Source organism: Cebus imitator, unplaced genomic scaffold (assembly GCF_001604975.1).
Source record: "Cebus imitator isolate Cc_AM_T3 unplaced genomic scaffold, Cebus_imitator-1.0 Scaffold8, whole genome shotgun sequence".
NCBI lineage: Eukaryota > Metazoa > Chordata > Mammalia > Primates > Cebidae > Cebus > Cebus imitator.
The window spans coordinates 6,538,196-6,557,173 of NW_016107323.1; the positions used below are offsets into that span (position 1 = coordinate 6,538,196).

An 18,978-nucleotide genomic window follows, 5' to 3' on the forward strand; every position below is an offset into this window, starting at 1 on the left:
CTACTTAGGAGGCTGAGGCAGGAGAATTGCCTGAACCCAGGAGGCGGAGGTTGCGGTGAGCCGAGATCGCGCCATTGCACTCCAGCCTGGGTAACAAGAGCAAAACTCCGTCTCAAAAAAAAACAAAATCAGTGTTATGGAAACCCAGTGTCTTTGGCCTTCAGGCTGTGGGCACGTGAAAGGGAAGCTGTTGTGAAGTCATTCTGGCCCTTCCAGGACTGCCCCTCACACAGAATCCTAAACTAACATGCCTAACACTGGAGAGGGACAAGTTCTTTTACAAAAAGAATGTTGTTGCCAGAACTTGTGTGTTGTAGCCAGAACTTGTGCCGTTGGCAAAGAGCAGAAGCGGGCAGGCCAGCTCAGAGCCAGAGCAGGTGGCAAGGAGGTATGACAGCGGCTCTGAGACCCACACAGGAGGTGCGGTGGGCAGGAGCTGAGGTGCAATGGGCAGGAGCTGAGGTGGTCCTCCTCTTGGGCCATGTGACCCCTTCTCTGCGTGTCTCTGGCTCCTGCGTCCCCGTGGACTGCCTCTGAGCCACCAGCCTTGCAGTTACACAGCCTTGTGCTCCCGGGGCCTTAGCCAGGCCGCCACTGCTACATCCCTCAGACCACGTTCCAGCCTGGCCCACCTGCCTGCAGCTGAGTGGCCTTCAGCTAGGGTCCCCTCGCTGGTCTGGTCAGCTCTGATGAGACAAGCCAGGATCCTGCGGGCAGCAGCGGCTGTGGACACAGCAGTTCCCAAAGAGGCTGCAGAAGGCCAGGCAGTGACCCAGGCTGGTGACAAGGGCAGTGTGGACTAGTGGTCAAGGGCACAGGCCTTGACCTTGGACCAGGACTTGCGCTCTGATCACCACGCCCACCTTCAGTGACTTGAGGGTAGGCAGTATTTCACTTCTCGGAGATTCCCTTTCCTCAGCTGTAAAGGAGTGGACAGTAGTTCCTACCTGCCATGAGGATTAAACGAGGTCACATCTGCTAAGCACCTGGAAAATTATAGGTTCCCAATCAATGCAGTCTCCCACTCTTTTCTGTAGCCCTGGGGCCAGGTAGGGTGGAGTTCCGGGTCAGAAGGTAACTCTCATTGCTGTTCTAAAAAAATTCCAGTGGCTCCAATATTAGTTTCCTGTGGCTGCTGCAACGAATCCCAACAAACCGGGTGGCTTAAAACAGCAGAAACGTATCCTTCTCCCACAGCTCTGGGACCAGAAGCCTGGAATCGAGGCGTCCACAGGCAGCGCTCCCTCTGGAGGGTCTGGGGAGAAGCCTGTCCTATCTCTTCCAGCTTCTGCTGGCCCCTGCGAGCTTGGCTAAGGCCGTGTCACTCCCATCTCTCCCTCTATCCCCATATGGCCCTCCCTCTATGGCTTCCTGTTTCTCCTTCTCTTAGAAGGACTTGTCCTTGAATTAGGGTCCACCCTGACCCAAGATGATCTCGTCTTGTGATCCTTACCTGAATTACGTCTACAAAGACCTATTTCCAAATAAGGTCCCATACACAGGTTGTGGGGTTAGGACTTGGATGGATTTTTCAGCGGGGCCCCATTGAACCCAGTACAGCTGTCCTCCAGAGCAAGTGTGGCGATTCTTCGTGCCAGGGACTGCCACACACTCACAGATCCTAAATAATCTCCTAGGGTGAGAGGGTAAAAAGGAGAATTGCTTATTCAAAGACCAGAAACATTTGGAGCTCACGTCATCGCTCCCTTCTCATGCATGACAGGCATTACTAATTGATGGCTGCACCGTGTCTCGTGTGCTTTCAGCAGTCCGTGGGTATGCGCCTGGGAAGCTAAACAGGTTTGCCATTTCCTGGCTTACGTGTTGTCTCAAAAGCGTAGTAGAAATAATAATAGTCATAATTAACATTTACTTAGGTGCCAGCCACGTTTCTTGGATTATGTCACCAAATTCTCTCAATAGCTCTGAGATCATACTACTCATCCTATCCTAAAGACGGTGTATGGGTTGAATTCTGTCCCAAAAAAGATGTATCCTAACCTCCAGGACCTCAGAACGTGACCTTATTTGGAAATAGGGTTGTTGCCGATGTAACTAGTTCAGATGAGGTCATATAGGAGGAGGGTGGTCCCCTATGCCGATGCGACTGGAGTCCTTACAGAAAGAGGGGAACCGGCCGTGTGAAGGCAGAGGCAGAGGCTGGAGTGGGGAAGCTTCAAGCCAAGGAACACAGGGATGGCCAGCCATCGCCCACGGCCAGGAGAGAGGATTGGAATATCCTCCTTCACAGCCTGGAGAGGGACCAGCCCTGTCAACCCTTCGTTCCAGACTTACAGCCTCTAGAACTGTGAGAGAGTGAATGTCGTTGCCTAAGCCCCGAGTTTACAGTGCTTCGTTCCATCAGCCCTAGGAAACTAGTACAGATTTTGAAACCAGATTTGTCACACGCCCAAGGTCACATGCTTGGAAGAGGTCAAACCAGGATTTGAACTTGGGCATCACAGGACAGGGCCACCGCTGCTCGGCCCCAGCACTGGCTGCCCTGTTGGGGCTAGGTTCCGTGTGGCCAGCCTCCCCACCTTCCAAAAGAAGCTGCAAAGCCCAATGTCTGCGAAATCTCCAATTTAGAAAGTGTTGGCAAACTGAAAACCTTAAACGCTACTGTTGAGGCCTCGAGAAATCCCGAGGGGCTTCGTGCGCATGTGGTTTGTCGTGAAGCCATTCCTCCCAGGGAACACCGCAGATATGTCAGACACTGGAGCCACAGTCTCCACAGCGTAGAGCGACGGGTGGAGTCAGACAAGATGATGTTTCACTGGAATAATCCACGGACCTGTCACCCGGGGCCAGAAACCAGCCTCATGCAGACGCTCCAGGGGAGTAGCTCAGCACAGGGTCAGCGGGCTGGTAACACAGCAGGACTCAGCCGAGGCCCTAATGGTTTTGGGTTGTATTAACTGAGGGAGAGTGGCTAGAGTGAAGGTGGTAATGGTCCTATTCTGTTCTCTGGGACCCACACCCTACCTGGAATCAATCCTTTGTTTCTCTCCAGGAACCACACTTTAAAAAGGATGCAGGAGGCTGGGCGCGGTGGCTCACTCCTGTAATCCCAGCACTTTGGGAGGCTAAGGCAGATGGATGACTTGAGGTCAGGAGTTCAAGCCAGCCTGGCCAACATGGCAAAACCTCATCTCCACTAAAAACACAAAAATTAGCCAGGAGTGTTGGCAGGCATCTGTAATCCCAGCTACTTGGGAGGCTGAGGCAGGAGAATCACTTGAACCTGGGCAGCAGAAGGTTGCAGTGAGCTGAGATTGTGCCACTGCACTCTAGCCTGGGCAACAGAGTGAGATTATATTAAAAATAAATAAATAAATAAATAAAAGGATACAGGAAAAACTGGGTCATATCCAGAGAGGGTACCATGAGGAGGGCTGGAGCGGCCATCTCAGAGCCAGCCTAGCGGTGTACCCGAGACACACATAGATGATGGGCTACCTGAGATGTCAGCAGCATCCCAAGGACCCTCGGCCTCTGTCTTGGAGGGTGCCTTTGGCCCCTGTCTTGGAGGAGACCGGCTCAAGGGGGCCTCAGACTGCAGAGTGTGTTTGGGAAGCAGCTGCCTGCAGCTCTGGTCATTAAAGAGCGAGTGAGCTGGTACTTCTGCCCCCAGCAATAATGACAGAGTGACCTGGAGTATGGTCCCTGCGGCCCTTCCCAGATACAGAGTTCTCATTCTGCAAACGTGGACACCGGAGGGACACACAGCCTTACAAAGCCACCAGCAGGCCGTGGACGGACAATGCCCAGCCCACTTTGCTGCCACAGGTGGACAGTGGGGGTGAGAGAGAGGGAAGATGGGGTGCTGGTGAGAATGGGTGTGGACTGGAATTTCTAGAGGTGTAGGAGTCTGAGACATCTTGTGAAGTGGGGTGGGAGGCAGGGCTCCTTCATGAGGCGGAGGATGAGCAGGCCTCTGGGTGTTTCAGAAGAACTGCCCTGGCAACGTGCAAGTACAGCTCCAGCAGAGACGCCAAATCAACCGTCCAAACTGAGCCACTGCCACCCCACAAAGCCAGGAAAAGCTTCTGTGTGGCAACTGTGGGCGAGTCGCCCCTCAGCCTCTGCATCCCCCACCACAGACCGAGGCCTCAGACCAGCCCACATACGCCATGAGGCCCCCTCCGTGTGCCTGGACACATCAGGACCCTTGGGTGCCACCAGGTCTGCCACACACGGTGACAATTAGCCATGAGAGCCCCTGGTCATCAGAGCCTTCAAACACAGAAACCCCGAGCAGCCTCTATTTCCCCATAACGCTGGTTGGCCATAAGGTGCTCTTGGCCTGTCATGGACAATTTTGCGAAATAAACTTGGTCAGTGGATCCCAGTCAACAAGACGGTTTTCCATCTGTTACCCACTTCCTCCTGCCTGTGAAGGGGCAGTGCTCTCTCCTCCTTACAGGTGAGGCTCTGAGAGGTGGATTGACCTACCCAGGGACTCACAGCCAGGATCTGAGGAACTGGGATGTAAGCCTGAGGCTTCAACCAGAAAGGTGACCTCACTCACTCACCTGCCTTTCCTGATCGTCAGAGGCCGGGCAGAAGCCTCCTGTTTCCCAGAAGGGCCGGTCCCACTTACTCCCCTGACCTGGTCCCATCCCACTAGGGACACCAACCAGGGAAGGAGTGTACCCCACGTGGGGCTTCGTGTGAAGTCTGCTGGGTGGCTTTGTCACCATTGCAGATGGTGCCAGATGAGCTGGGCCCTGCCCAGGAAGCCAGACTGCTAGGGAGTTCAGACTCAGCCAACAGACAGACCCAGAGGGCCTCCTGTGCCCCAGGCCGGGCGCTGAGTTACAGCCGTGCACACAGTGGACACGGTCCCTGCCCCACACAACTCACTCTCTGGTGGGGAAAGAGTCATAACTGATTCAAGGAGGAGGTGTATGGCCACATCCTGTGATCACCGTCCCTGGCGTCTAGCGCCCTGCTATTCTGATGCCCACTCAAGCGGGGAAAGCTGAGGTCAGGAGCTGGCCATTCCCATGCCCAAGGCCCAGAGTCAGTTAAGTGGCAGAGCCAGGATTCAAACCCTGGTTTGCCACAGTCCAGAGCCCTCACTTGGTTTGAGCAGGCAAAAGAGGGGTGGGAAAACAGAGGCCAAAGGCTCAGCGTGAGCCAAGCCCCAAGGGCTGCTCTGTCTCTTATCTGGAGCCCGCTGCCTCCACTGCTTATCCCTGTCCCACTTACCCTCACTGGGGCTGCTGGAAACTGACAGACGCACCCGCTTTGCCAGTGAGTTGCCACAGCGTTTTAAAAGACTCGTTTAGGACCCTATAGCCCTGGTCTCCCCAAGGCTGCAGAGTAACAGCTGGTCCCAGGTACAGAGCCGAAAGGCAGAGCTGGATTTCAGGGTGTGCTGAGCAAAGGGCCGACTGCCCTGCACCCCACCCTTTAGACGCTCACCGGGTAGAGGGAGGCCGGAGGAAAGTCGGGGACTCCACCCTTCCTTAACTCATCATTCACGTCCCAACAGGCTGCAGCCTGTCTCCCTGCCAGCTAAGGCCAAGACACAAGTGGGACAGCATCGGTGCCCACTCCAGACACGGCTCCTCGTCTGCGTCTGGGAACAGGTTCCATTTGGTGGTGTGTGGAGTGTCTCAAACCTCCTAATAGCCACAGTGAACGCACCAGTGCCTCTGCAGCAGCGGCCAGAGTTCCTCGGTCTCCCCTCCTGGTTTGCGATCACAGGGGCCACTGGTGAATAGGCTGGGTAGCTCTTCCCAGCAGGTGTTCAAACTCCAAAGCTGGGTGGCTGGAAACTGCCCGCCTCATCAAACTGCCATCAGAAGTGGTCCCCATCAGCCAGGGCAACAGAAGCCAGCTCTGCCTCATTGAGAAAAGAAATGTATTGGGCTGGGCGCAGTGGCTCACACCTGTAATCCCAGCACTTGGGGAGACCGAGGCAGGCGGATCACAAGGTCAAGAGATAGAGACCATCCTGGTCAACTAGAAATACAAAAATTAGCTAGGTGTGATGGCGCACGCCTGTAGTCCCAGCTACTCAGGAGGCTGAGGCTGGAGAATCGCTTGAACCTAGGAGGCGGAAGTTGCAATAAGCCAAGATCACGCCACTGCATTCCAGCATGGTGACAAAGCGAGACTCCATCTCAAAGAAAATACAAGAAAAGAAATGTATTGGCTGATATTGAGGGCTGGAAGCCCAGGCCACAAGCAGAACGGGAGCCAGGGCAGTTCAGGGGGCCTGGGCAGTCAAGCCTGAAGCCGGGTCTCTTCAAGATGCTGTGTGTGTGAATGAACCAGCTCCAGCCAGTAACCCGTCCTCACTCAGTGTACACAGGGGTCTTTAGGGAAATTCAGAGAAAATTCGGGGATTGAAGTAGACTGGGCAAGGCACTGATGTTATTCCTTCTTTTACTTTCATTTCAATAAATATTTTTGGGCCCCTGCTGTGTGCCCAGCCTGTTCTAGGCAATGGATTCAGTCTCACTTAGTTGTTTTTGAGACTGGGGCTCATTCCGTTGCCCAGCCTGGCAACATGGTGCGATCTCCACTCACTGCAACCTCTACCTCCTGGGCTCAGATGATCCTTCCACTTCAGCCTCCCAAGTGGCTGGCACTGCAGGTGCTTGCCACCACGCCCAGCTAATTTTTGTATTTTCTGTAAAGACAGGGTTTTGCAGTGTTGCTCAGGCTGCTGTCGAACTCCTGGCCTCAAGCAATCCTCCTGCCTCAGCCTCCCAAAGTGCTGGGATTACAGGTGTGAGCCACCGCACCCAGCTGGATTCAGTGATTTTGAGAGAGACAGACACCAAACAAGAAACCAGTAAGATAACATCTGGTGTATTGAAAATGAGACAAATAGAGCCCCGTGGAGATTGTGTCCCATGGGAAGAAGTATATCCTCAAAAAGAAATTGAAGCAATTGGATGGTGGGTCCCCAAATAGCAAATATCCACAAGAGGCATCTACCCATTCTGGCCCCAGGGCAGTGATCAGGATTCAGATTCCAGAATTAGACTAGAATTCGAATCTGCCTCAGCCACTTTCTCATCACTACCTGGAGCAAGTCGCTTCATCTCTCCAAGCCTGCAAAATGGGGATGATCACTCTTCCCTGGTTGCTGAGATCAAATGAGGTCATACATGCAGTGACTTCCATGCAGGGAGCATTGAGTTACTTCCCAACTGAGAACACGTCCTGGGTACGTGTACACGCGCACACACCCGCACACACACACATGCAGACGCATGCATGCATGCACAGTGGGGTACCCAAGCTGATGCTCGCTCCCCAAGGCTGGGGGCTATGCCTGCCTGACCCTCTGGTATATTCAATTACAGTTTTACCCACGTTTATTCCGCCTTCCTTCTAGGTAAGATTTATTAAAATATGCAACCACAGAAATAGCCCTACTTCTGACAGCAGCCAACCCACAGCGAAGCCACACTTCCTCGAAACCTCCCCCAAACCACCAACACACGCCAAAATGCTACAGAAGTCCTTGCACACACCCTCTTCCTGGGGCGCCCCACGGTTCCCCATAGTGCGCATGCTCCCTTGTTGCAACAAGACAGTAAATCTGACTTGGTTCCACTACAGGTGTATTCTAGGTGGTCGTTGCCTGCAGGGCACTTTCAATTGTAAACCCAAAAATCTCCCCTGTGCAAAATGTTTGCAGCCACCTCAGGGGAGGGGAGGTGGAACTGGTTTGTCACACAGCTGGGAACAGCACCCCAGGGAACAATGCAATCAACGGGAGGTGGTTTCCAGAGCTGCGGTCCCTAGACGGGGGATGGCGTGGGGGTGCAGGATGTCACGCCGTTTCTCACTGGCTTTAATCTTAACTTTTCGTGCTTTAATGTGAAATGTAATTACAGATTCTGAGTTATGGTGGTGAGCTTGTCAGGGCTGACTAATTAATTAGTCAGATTTATAAGTATTTGGTTCTCGGAGATCAGTGACCCTGATGTGTCACCTGAAAGCTCTGAGAAATTCCTCTGCTGCTAGCTAGCTTTCTTGGGGAGCTGTGGGGAGGGGAGAGCTGCTTTTGCTTTGGGGGCTGGTTGAGAGGGACAGCCTGACTACTCTCAAGCAGCCTGGAGACCATAACTGCCTCTGAAGTCCCCACACCTTTGAGATCTGTAAGGGCTCTGCCCTAGGAATCCAGAAATGTCAAATGCAAGCCACTTGCCCCACTACCTCTCCCAGAGGTCATGGCAGAGGTTAGTAATGGATTCCCAAACCCCTCCCTGTTGAATCTGGACCCAGCACAGCCTGCCAGGCAATCACTTGGAATTGGCATTCCTTTCCTACCCCTAGGATAAGCCCTTCCCTGCTCTCGGCAGAACAGAAAAGAAAGGAAACTGGATTTTGACACCAAAGGCTGGGATTGAGGTGGGTTTTGCCACTTGCTGACTGGCACGCTGGGATCATCACGCTACCTATTGGGGTGCCCCTTATTCAGGAAAAGTTTCGGTGATAATCCAGGATGAAAATCTCTATGAGATCACAAACATGGAAGTTCTTTGTCTACTCTCAACCCCTATACAAGATAAAGATGCAGCAACCAGCAGAGGAGGAAGAGAGATGCCAACATCTCAACGGCGTGGGGACAGCTGATGCAATGATCCCCCAGGGGCAGCTCAGTGGGGCCAGGTTCATTTTTCTTCCCTCCTCTGCTGCCCTAGAATGGAAGCTAGGCTTCTACATACAGGTTGGGCTCTGCACAGCCCACTGCCTCCCACAGGGAACACGGTGCACCTTCTCCAGGCTTCCAGACTTTGCGGCAGGTGGGGGGGCCTGATGCCTTTGGTTACTGGAGGGCACCCTCCCTACATGAGGGGGCTGGAATGTGGTAGGGGGTATCACCCTCCAAGGGGCTTCTCTTGTCTCCAACCATCCCATAGGAGGTAGATGATTTATTTACAGGCAGAGAAACCACTTGTCAGTTTCTTTTCTTCATTCATGTGTATTACACAGTAAGCCTATGTCAAATCAAGCCCAAATTCATTGTAGAAAAATTAGAAAATCCAGACAAAATGAAAACGAACATGAAAACCACCCATCTTCCCACCACTGAGAGATATGTATGCGTAACACACAAATTTTTCTATGGTATATAAACACGTGTATATTTTTGTTTAGGATTTGGATCATTCTATATGTAACATTTTGTAATTAGGGTTTCTTTTTTTCACTTAATAATAGTGAACACTTTTTCATAGTAGTAAATATGTAAACACCATCATTTTCATGGCTTTATGGTATTTCTTACAGTTCCTTATTGTTAACATTTTACTTATTTAATTATCCAGCTCCCGGTTGTTGGACATTGGTTTCCAATTTTTCACTGTAATGAGCGGCTATTTCCTGTACTGAAAAAAAAAAAAAAAAAGGCAAACAAATGCTCTTGCAGCTCCACCAATGTGTCTGTTTCCTTCAGAAAAAGTCTCAGACACAATTGCAGGACTGTAAGGCCCACACATCTCTAGGACTTTCGTGCACATTGCTAAATTGCCCTCCTGAAGGTTGGTACCGATCTCCACTCCCCGCGACAGTGAGAGAGTGAGTCAACATTTCTCTCTCCCTGCTGAAGTCGGCAGGTGGAAAGCCATAGGCTCAGAACTCTTTCCAGCTGCTGGGATCCTGCAGCTGGACCCCTGAGGGCCATAGAAATAGAGTTCTTTCTCTTCCACTCCCCAGTCAAAGCACCTTGAGAGAGTCCCTGGCTGGGCCAGGGCAGGGTCCTGAGGCCACCTGGCATGGCCACTCACAGACCCTACCTCCTCCCTCCCCACGTACATGCCTGGATGTCTTTTCACAAGGCCTGCCGCTCACACCTCATGGCGGGATAGCGAGCTTTTGAGTTATAGTGAAGCTTATTTCCTGCTACAGCTCCCACAGAGTTAACAGATGTACGCACGTCTGAGGCAGTCATGCGGCAAGAGACTTTGGGCCCAATCCTTTCTGTTTTGACAGTGTGTAATCGAGGTGAAGCCATAAATTTTATAAACAAGAATAAACGACCCTTAGCAACATATGTCTGCTCGACCCTTCCAAGGTGATTGTAAATAAAGGCACCTGCTGACCGGGGAGGGCCATGGGCACCACAGATGGCCAGTGGTGAGGGCCGAAGGGACCGGTGCCTTGGGAGCTTGCACTGGGAGGCATTTCAGTGGTCAGGGGCAGGGGGAAGAGGTCACCTTGCCCCCACCCCAGGTCCTGAGTCATTGGACACCTTAATGCCACTTATGCATTCCATTCTCCAGGGTGCCTGTGCCCCTTGCCACTTTGAATTGGCACTTGATACTCACCCTTCCTCGGAGAGGGCACTTGTAGCTGTGGCAACGAGGTTCCTCCAGGGGTTTGTTTTTGAGACAGGGTCTTGCTCTATTTTCCAGGCTGGAGTGCAGTGGCACGATCATAGCTCACTGCAGCCATGAACTCCTGGGCTCAAGTGATCCTCCCACTTCAGTCTCGAGTAGCTGGGACTACAGGTGCATACATCACTCCTGGGCTTTTTTTTTTTTTTTTTTTTTTTTTTTTCAAGAAACAGGGTCTCACTCTTCGCCCCGGCTGGTCTTAAACTCCTGGGCTTTTTTTTTTTTTTTTTTTTTTTCAAGAAACAGGGTCTCACCATGTTGCCCAGGCTGATCTCAAACTCCTGGCCTCAAGTGATCCTCCTGCCTTGGCCTCCCAAAGTGTTAGGATTACAAGCAAGAGCCACTGCCCCCAGCCCCTCCCAGGTTTTTGGTGCTTCCTTCACTTCCCCTGAGAAGAAGCCCTGCCCTACTTGATTGCCAGTCACACCCTCACTGCCAACTGTGCCAGGATGGCCACCCCAGGGGAACCTGAAGACCAGGGTCCTTGTCTTGGCTTTGCTGCTGCCACAGGGAGCATGCTGGAGACAGATCCAAGTTCAAATCCAAGTTCGACCTCTTCTGAGGTGCTGTCTCCCTGCGCCTCGGTTTCTGAGTCTATGGCGCAAAGGTACTAATGTCCACTTGTCAGGGCTGTTGTGGGGAATATATGCCAAGCGTGCAAGGAAGGTGCTCTCCAAGGTTAGCTACAGTGAGATGGTTTAAAAAGCTCTGGTGGTGGCCAGCCACGGTGGCTCATGCCTGTAATCTCAGCACTTTGGGAGGCTGAGGAGAGCGGATCACGAGGTCAGGAGTTTGAGACTAGCCTGGCCAACAGGGTAAAAAAAAAAACCCCATCTCTACTAAAAATACAAAAAAAAATTAGCCAGGCGTGGTGGTGCATGTCTGTAATCCTAGCTCCTCAGGAGGCTGAGGCAGGAGAATTGCTTGAACCCAGGAGGTGGAGGTTGCAGTGAGTCGAGATTGCACCACTGCACTCCAGTCTGGGCAACAGGGCGAGACTTGTCTAAAAAAAAAATTCTCCTCTCCAGGCCTCAGTTTCCTCATTTATAAAATGGGGCAATGATGTCTGAGGCTGCATTCAGCCCTCATTGTCTTGCAAGTCCCTCTGCCTTTCACTTTGGACCTGTGTTGCTGGAGCCACATCCCTGGATCTGGCCTGACTGTGCCTGATCACCTCTGGAAGCCACCTGTCTCCCTGACCCACTCGGGAAGCCTGAGGGACCAGAGGTGCTGCCAGGCCATCCTCAGCTTCACATGCTTTAAAAAGGGTCAAATATGATTTAACAACAATTGCTATTTTTTTGAGCTGCTATATCATGCGTGGGGCCTGTGGACTTATTTCTGAACTCTTGGAAGTTGGTATTATTATTCCCAGTTATTAAAGATAAAGAGGCTTTCAGTGGTCAAACCATTTGCTTAAAAAGATGCTGGAAGTGGCAAAGTTGGAATCTGAATTCAAATAGCAAACAACTGTAACAACAGGAGCTAACATTTGGTAGGGCGCAATATTACTCTTTTAAGATAGATGGAGGAGCAAGACTGAAAGAGATGGAATGATTTGCCCAGTCACCAAGGTAGGAGGTGACAGAGCTGGCCTTAAACCTGAGCCTGCCTGGGGCAATGCCCAAGCCGGCTCTTCGACAGTCCTTCCCTGCATCCCACAACGCTGCAAGCATCAAAGGTCACCCAGCAGCCTCTCCCAGCCGGCCCCAAGTGCTCCTTCTCACATTTCCAGGCTGGGGCTATCTGACCCTGAAACAGGCTGCTGAAGGCAGACTTGGGAATCCCGCCTTAGCTCCTGAACAGGGATTCCCACCCAGAGATTCCCTGGACTTCCTACGATTGGATGCAAATTCGTGAATATATGTGTGTGCATTCCAAAAGTGACAAAGCACAGCTTGAGAAGTTTCTGATTCTGTGGAATGAGAGAACACGAGAGACGTCCCCAGAATTTCTAGGTCTCCGCAACCTGCCTGTCCCTGCCTCTTGGACTTCAGCACTATCTTCCAGGAGGACTCTCAGAGAAGACAAGCAATAGGCCAAGGCAAGTTAAAACTGCACCACCCTCCCCTAACTGGACTGACTGCAAAGATGCATTTATTCCAGCTTGTGTCAGTATTGCCAGACAATTCCCAGGCCCCACCAGAGGGGAGGGATGAGCCACAAACCCTTCCGGGCACTGATTTATGTAGCATTCATGCGGAATTTATTATACAAAGAATTTTATTCAATTAAATTTGAAATGCGCCTAGATTCTTAAAGGTTCAGTAGTGATCACGGGGACAGGGTGATATAAAACTGAATGGGCTGTTGGAAGGCATCAAGGCAGGAGCGAGGGTGACATTGCCACTGATGGGGGCTTCGGAACCACGGACGTTTGTCATTGGGATGTGCTACAAGTTCGGGCTGTGGAAATTACTCGGTGAAAAATGCACATTAACAATAGCCATGAAATATCAGTTAAGGGAAACTAGGTTGAGAAATGAGACAGCAGGATCTATCAGAGTCTGGCATTGTTCACCGCAGCCCAGGTAGTGATTAAAATGACTGTCAAGCAGCAGTGGGGTGGGAGCCGAGGAGCACGGGGCCAGGAGTCACGAGGCCGTGTCCTGGGCCCACATCTTGGCACCGACTCCCCAGGACAACTCAGTTCTCCACCCGCAAGGTGGGGCACATCTAATGCCTCCTTCCAGGGCTGCTACAGGGTTCAAATGAGATCGTGTCTGTGGAACGCTCGGCTCAGGGCACTGCACATAGCAAGCCCTTTCACAGTGTGGGCTGGTGTCACCGTTACTGTGGGCTTCTCTCTGACAGAAGAGCCAACTGCCAGCACTCTGGAAATGACACTGAACACCCCACTCCAGGGAGCCTGGTCTGGAGGAGGGGGAGGTGGGGGAGGCATTTTTCATGGGTAAGGGAGTGTCCACAAACTTGGTGATTGAATAATATTTGAATGCAATATTTTCCGTAATTTAATTTGACTCAATCATAATTTGATATGACTCAATCATAATTTGATTCTTCCAAAATCAAATCATGAAAAAATCTACAATAAGCAAGGGATCATGACTTTAAATAAAAACAGGCTGCTGTTTGTTTCGAAAGCCCGTGTTCCCATGCAATGGGATTGATCGTTTCTGAGGGCTGCCAATGATGTGCAAACACTGGGGCAGTGGGGCTTCGCAGCCGTGTTTCTTGATTGCAGGCTTTTATTAACTTTTCCCACCCGGTTCAAAATATGGGAGGATATTTGCTCAGTGTGCAGAAGGGTACGCAGCTTTCCTTTTGCCTCAGGCTCTTGATAGGGCTTTTGAAACGCGCTGCAGAAGAGCAGCTGCTTCAAACACCGCATCCTCCCAGCTCCCAGAGCAGGTTTTCTCCATTTTTCCCAGGTTGATAGCACCGGAGATAAACACCTGCCGAGTGGTAGCGTCTGCCCTGCACCTGGGTGGTTTCTCAGGGAAGTGTTTACTGGTGAACCGGGAGATAGATGCAGAGGCGGAGGTCTGAGAATGCGACTGTTAACATCCGGCCTGTGACAGCCGATCCTGGAAGGACAGGACTTGGCAGCAGGCGAACGGCCTTGTTTCAAAGGTCATGTTTCAAAGTTTTTTTTTTTTTAGGATGCTGCATTTACTCAAAGAACTTTTCTTATCCTTTGGAGGCTGTGCTTTGCCATGGCTAGGCATGCAGGGCTGGTGTTTTATTAAATATATATTCCAGGAGGATTTTGAGGTTTGGACAGAATTGAGTGGTTTGCTGCGAGCTCTTTAAACATGCTCCCTGACCGAACCTTAGTGATTGCAAACTCAGGCCTTTCCCATTTTTTTTTTTTTTTTTGAGACAAGAGTGTCACTCTGTCACCCAGGCTGGAGTGCAGTGTCTCGACTTCAGCTCACTGCAGCCTCTGCCTCCTGGGTTCAAGTGATTCTTGCCTCAGAGCTGAAGCTCTTGCCTCAGCTTCCTGAGTAGCTGGGATTACAGGCACCCGTCACCATGCCCGGCTAAGTTTTTTTTTTTTTTTTGTATTGTTAGTAGTGCTGGGGTTTTGCCATGTTGGCCAGGCTGGTCTCAAACTCCTGACCTCAGGTGATCTGCCTGCCTTGGCCTCCCAAAGTCCGTTTTCAGTTCTGTGTGCAAATACTGAGCACCTACTCCGTAACAGACTTGGTAGTGACTATGGGGACAGGAAAGCACTGAACAAAGCCCCCTCCTGGAAGACATTCACACACTCCGGGTCATCTACACCTCACCCACCCTGCCCAAGGCTCGAGAGGGCCACCACAGCCTGTCAGCAACAAAAGGATCCAGAAGACACGAATGTCCCTGGCCCTCCTGCAAACTTTGCAGGCAAGGTGGTAAAAATAAAGGCAAAAATATGCACATGACTGTAATGTTTGCTGACTTGCCGGCAAGAAAAATGGCCGGAGTGACCAGCCTTCCCGAGCCCCCCCTCCCCCCCGGTGGCCAAGGATGAGCAGGCACTCGGCCAATATGTGACGCTGAATGGAGTTCGCCAGGCATTTCAGCCCGGACACTCGACAAGAGCCTGCCCTTCCGAAGTCATTTCCTGCAATTAGCAGCCTGAAGTCTTTAGGTTCCTGGGGCTGCCTCTCTGCCCTTCATAAATATCGCCTTTCCCAAGGACACTGCTGGCACTAGCAGTGTCGTTTCATAGCGGGAGGGAGCAATGGTGACAACTGAAATAAATACAGCCATGGCACGGATCGCAGAGGCGTAAGCCAGCCAAGTGCAACATCGGAGAAATCAGTCTGGTGGATGTCAGCCTCGCCGGAAACTGACAACCTCATTTTCTCAGGCTGAAGACACTGCACTGCAGACCCTTGACTCAGTCCAACCAGACAGGGAAGTTCACCTTTAAGCAGTAGTGCTGTTCTCACCAGAGTCCATCTCTTTCAGAGGGGGTCCCCTAAGCTGCACCCCCGCCACACACACTTCAATCTAAGCCAGGAGTTTCTGAGCCTCGTCTGCCAATCTGCAGCGGTCCCTCCCCCACACTTTGGTGGTGATGGGTGGCTCAGAGGTGACTAAGCTTCCAAATGCTGTCCGCCTTCCCCTTTATAAATGTGACATTTAAAGCCCCTTTGGCACAGGTAAATCACAATTACATTTTCAAGGGCCTCTGGTCCCATTCCAAATCCATGAACAACCTGAGCTGGCAGTGGGAGGGCTCTCTCTCTCTGTGTCTCTCTCTCTCTCTCTCAATCTCTCTCTCTCTCTCTCTCTCTCTCACACACACACACACACACACACACACACACACACACACACACGGCTCCAGCCTTTCCCACTTTTATTCCTCCACACAGCTCCTTCTCATTGCAGCACTACCTGTCTTTCCTGCAATGCCGATTCATTCCCATTTCCCTCCAAGACCCAGGAGAGCTTGGGGAAGTAGAGTCGGGGACAGAATCCCCAAAGGGAAGGTGGCAGGAGGTGTGGGGCAAAGCTGAGCCGGGACACAAGGCTGCTCTCAGCCACTCTGGGTGAGCTCTTCAGGAGCCAGGACCCCGGAGGGCAAGCTCCCTTCTCCACGGCCATCACCATGGAGGGATCCTCCAAGCTCCCCATTTTTGATTTCAGAGTGCCTCAGACTCAGCCGATGGGTCATTTTTCTTGTATATTTTCTCTTGATTGCCCTCCTTCATGGCTGCATATCTGGCTAGCGTGAAGAGATAGTCACTGAGTCTGGAAGGGCAGAGAGAGAGAAGCAAACAATGGTTTGAAATGAGAGGTCAACGCTAACTGGGTCTTCCCATATCTGCCTACAAGGAGAAGATAGAAATCACGTGCTCTAGGCATATTGTGTGGGGATGGCAGACCCTGCCATCTTGCACTTGACAGATGGCACGTGAGGCCAGCTTCTGTGAACACCAAGGACTCTAGTGTCAAGGCTGGGGCCATTCCTGCAGGATGAGGCCATTGCCCTGGCCCTACCCTGGGGGCCAGGTGACTTTGGACCCCTCTCGGAGCTATTTCAAGTGATCAGGGCTCATGTGAGTGACCAGTTTGGGTGTTTCCCAAACTAGAGTGTGCACAGGCATCACTGAAGGGTCTTGGCGATGTGCAGATTCTGACTCAAAAGGGCTAGGCCCGGGACTCTGCAGGCCTAGTTCCTGGGTGATGCCGATGCTGCTGGACTAGGCCCTACCGACATTCTGGATCATTCTCTGTGTTCGGGTCTGTCCGATGCATCATGTGCAGTGTAGGATGCTGACAGCACCTTTGGTCTCCGCCCACCATGTGCCAGTAGCACCCCTGCACCCAGTGTGACAACCCATAATGCCTCTGAACATTGCCAAAGGAACCAGCTGAGAAGCACAGGCTGGAGCATTCCAGAGACCAGAGCCAGCCCCTTTCCCGCCTCCTCCTTTGCACCGACAGTAGTGGGCATCTGTGCATGAGGCTTTCTGCAGGGGCAGCGGTGGAGGGAACTAGAGGACAAGACACCACGGGCCCGCAAGACACTTTCGCTGTCAGCTCTTCTGCCTCCTGCCGTCCCGCACCTTTTGCTATTTCACTCCCAGTGCTGGGCGCCATGCTCCTCCCTCTCTCTCAGCTCCACGCCACATCCTCCCGATCCCTCCCCTGACTCAGCCCCAGCCCCATGGCGGCTCTCAGGGAGAGTAAAGGGGAGGTGGTTGGGGTATTTCCGTCCCCTGGGCCTCGTGCTCCTAGAGGGCAGCGCGCGTCTACTGCTTGTTGGCTCTGTGAAGCCTTACTGAGGAGACGAAATGGCCTGTCCCATGCAATGCGGTCCCCCCAGGGTTGCTGCTTTGAAGGGGAAACAGACCTGCTCCTCGCTCCCAGGGAAGCCCTCCTCCTGGAAGGGAAGGAGCTTCTCAGGACCCGTCAAAGCCAGACCATGTCCGTGGGAGGAGTGGCCACAGTCAGGGGCCAGACCCGGGCTGTGAGATCACTTTCTAGACACCCGGGACAGCTCCTGGGGTACAGACCTAACTCCCTGCATTCCCCCAGCTTTCTAACTGCCCCCAGGCTCTGGCGTTGCCCACACTGGTGCCACAGGAACCAGGGCTGAGGTGGGAACCAGCAGGGCAGGCTTTGGGCCAGGTGTGGCTCCAGTCTCAGGGGACAGGCGTGAGGCAGGAAGCCCTCCCTGACCAGCCTGGCTCACTGGGGCCTGCACTGGGGCCCCTGAGCTCATTGTGGCCTGGCTCTCTTCTCTTGGTTCACGGTGCCCCAGGCCCTCTTGAGGAGAGGAAACTGGCTGATAGCGAGCCTGACTCCTGGCTCCCTGGTCCGTCACCATCGAGAGGCCTGTTGAAACCCCCTGTGATGGATCCATCATCTCCCACGCCTGAGCACCCAGCCTCCAAGAGCACCCCTTGCCCCTGCAATACCGCTTTGCACTTACGTTTTTCTTCCTGGTTTTTACAGCAGCCTCTCCCAACAAGATCTAAATCTTACTGGGACAGGCACAGTGCCCTGTTCATCGCAGCCTCCCCCGTGCCTGGCGTGGTGCCTGGCACAGAGCAGATGCTCATAAACACTAAGGGAATGAGCGGGGAGAAGGAACACAGCCCCACGCTGCTCCTCGGGCCGCTGCACTCCTGCTACCTCCCACAGATGAGACTCGGCTTTCAGAGGGGACCCCCAGCCTCCAGGCGAGTACCTGTTTAAGAACTTGGCCACGTTGGCATCGGTCTCTCCCATCTGGACAAGAGGCACCACGCTAGAAAGGAAGTCATGTGACACCATGGGGCTTGACAGGCTCTGACCTGGGGCCTGAACATTGAGCGGCATTTCACACCCACCACCGCTCAACCTGAACCTGCCCAGGCTCAGCCAGCACCGGAGATGACGAATCGTCACATTTTCCCCAGGCCATTGGCCCCGTTCCCGTGGTCATATTGCAGGAGGGCCTGGCCAAGGAGGGCTGGGGAATGGCAGGGGCGCTGAGGGAACCCCTCTGGCCTAAACCACACCCCAGCCAGCTGGCTTTTGTGCCATTGGACCTGGGTCTGGGTGGGGTGAAGTTGGGATAGTCAGCCTCTGCCTTCAAAAACACATCGGGGCCTGACCCTTAATTCCCAATGGTAAACTCTAAGCCCTTTGTAAGTCATTACTTAGAACAGCTTCACAGGGGAGACAAAGACCCAGGCAGACCAAACTCTTGATTCCACAGGATTCTGGATTCCTGGGGTCCATGCCAGCCTATGTGCAGATATATCAGACACTGGACGACCGTCTGCTGGGCACCAGTGTCGTGGCAGGCCCTTGCCGAGCCTTTCCCAGGTTATCACCCTGTGGCATACCCCTTGTTGGCAGGCCAGTTCCCCAAAGCCCGGCCTCAGGGTTCTCAGCCCCACCCAAAGCCATGCAACTGGCCAGTGGCCCAGCAGGGTGTGCATCCCAGCCTGTCACGGAGCTCCAGTCTGTCTCAAGTGGGCACCGCGCACTCAGCGAGGAGCTTCTTCACCCGATGTGCCCCAGGCGTGCGTCCCCACCTCAGTGACAATGTGCGTCTTGTCACTGCACAGCTGCTGCATGGAGGACCCACCAGCTGCCCCGCCACGCCTCTCTGCATGCAGGACCCACCAGCTGCCCCGCCACGCCTCTCTGCATG

General features: G+C 52.9%; 1 protein-coding gene across 3 annotated transcripts in view; it reads right to left on the reverse strand.

Annotated features, from left to right (window-relative positions):
* Positions 1-5,257: 5,257 nt before the first annotated feature.
* MMAB (metabolism of cobalamin associated B) overlaps positions 5,258-18,978 on the reverse strand; it is a 27,852-nt gene continuing 14,131 nt past the window's right edge. For 2 of the 3 annotated variants that reach the window (XM_037743225.1, XM_017541652.2), the window contains 2 exons: positions 18,025-18,084; positions 5,258-5,826 (listed from right to left, as the gene is read on the reverse strand). In XM_037743225.1, coding sequence (XP_037599153.1) covers positions 5,710-5,826; positions 18,025-18,084 — 177 coding nt within the window. In that variant the 3' untranslated portion in view covers positions 5,258-5,709. Of the gene's footprint in view, positions 5,827-15,474; positions 16,080-18,024; positions 18,085-18,978 lie in introns of those variants that run through there. The other variant, XM_017541647.2, reaches the window with a different exon arrangement.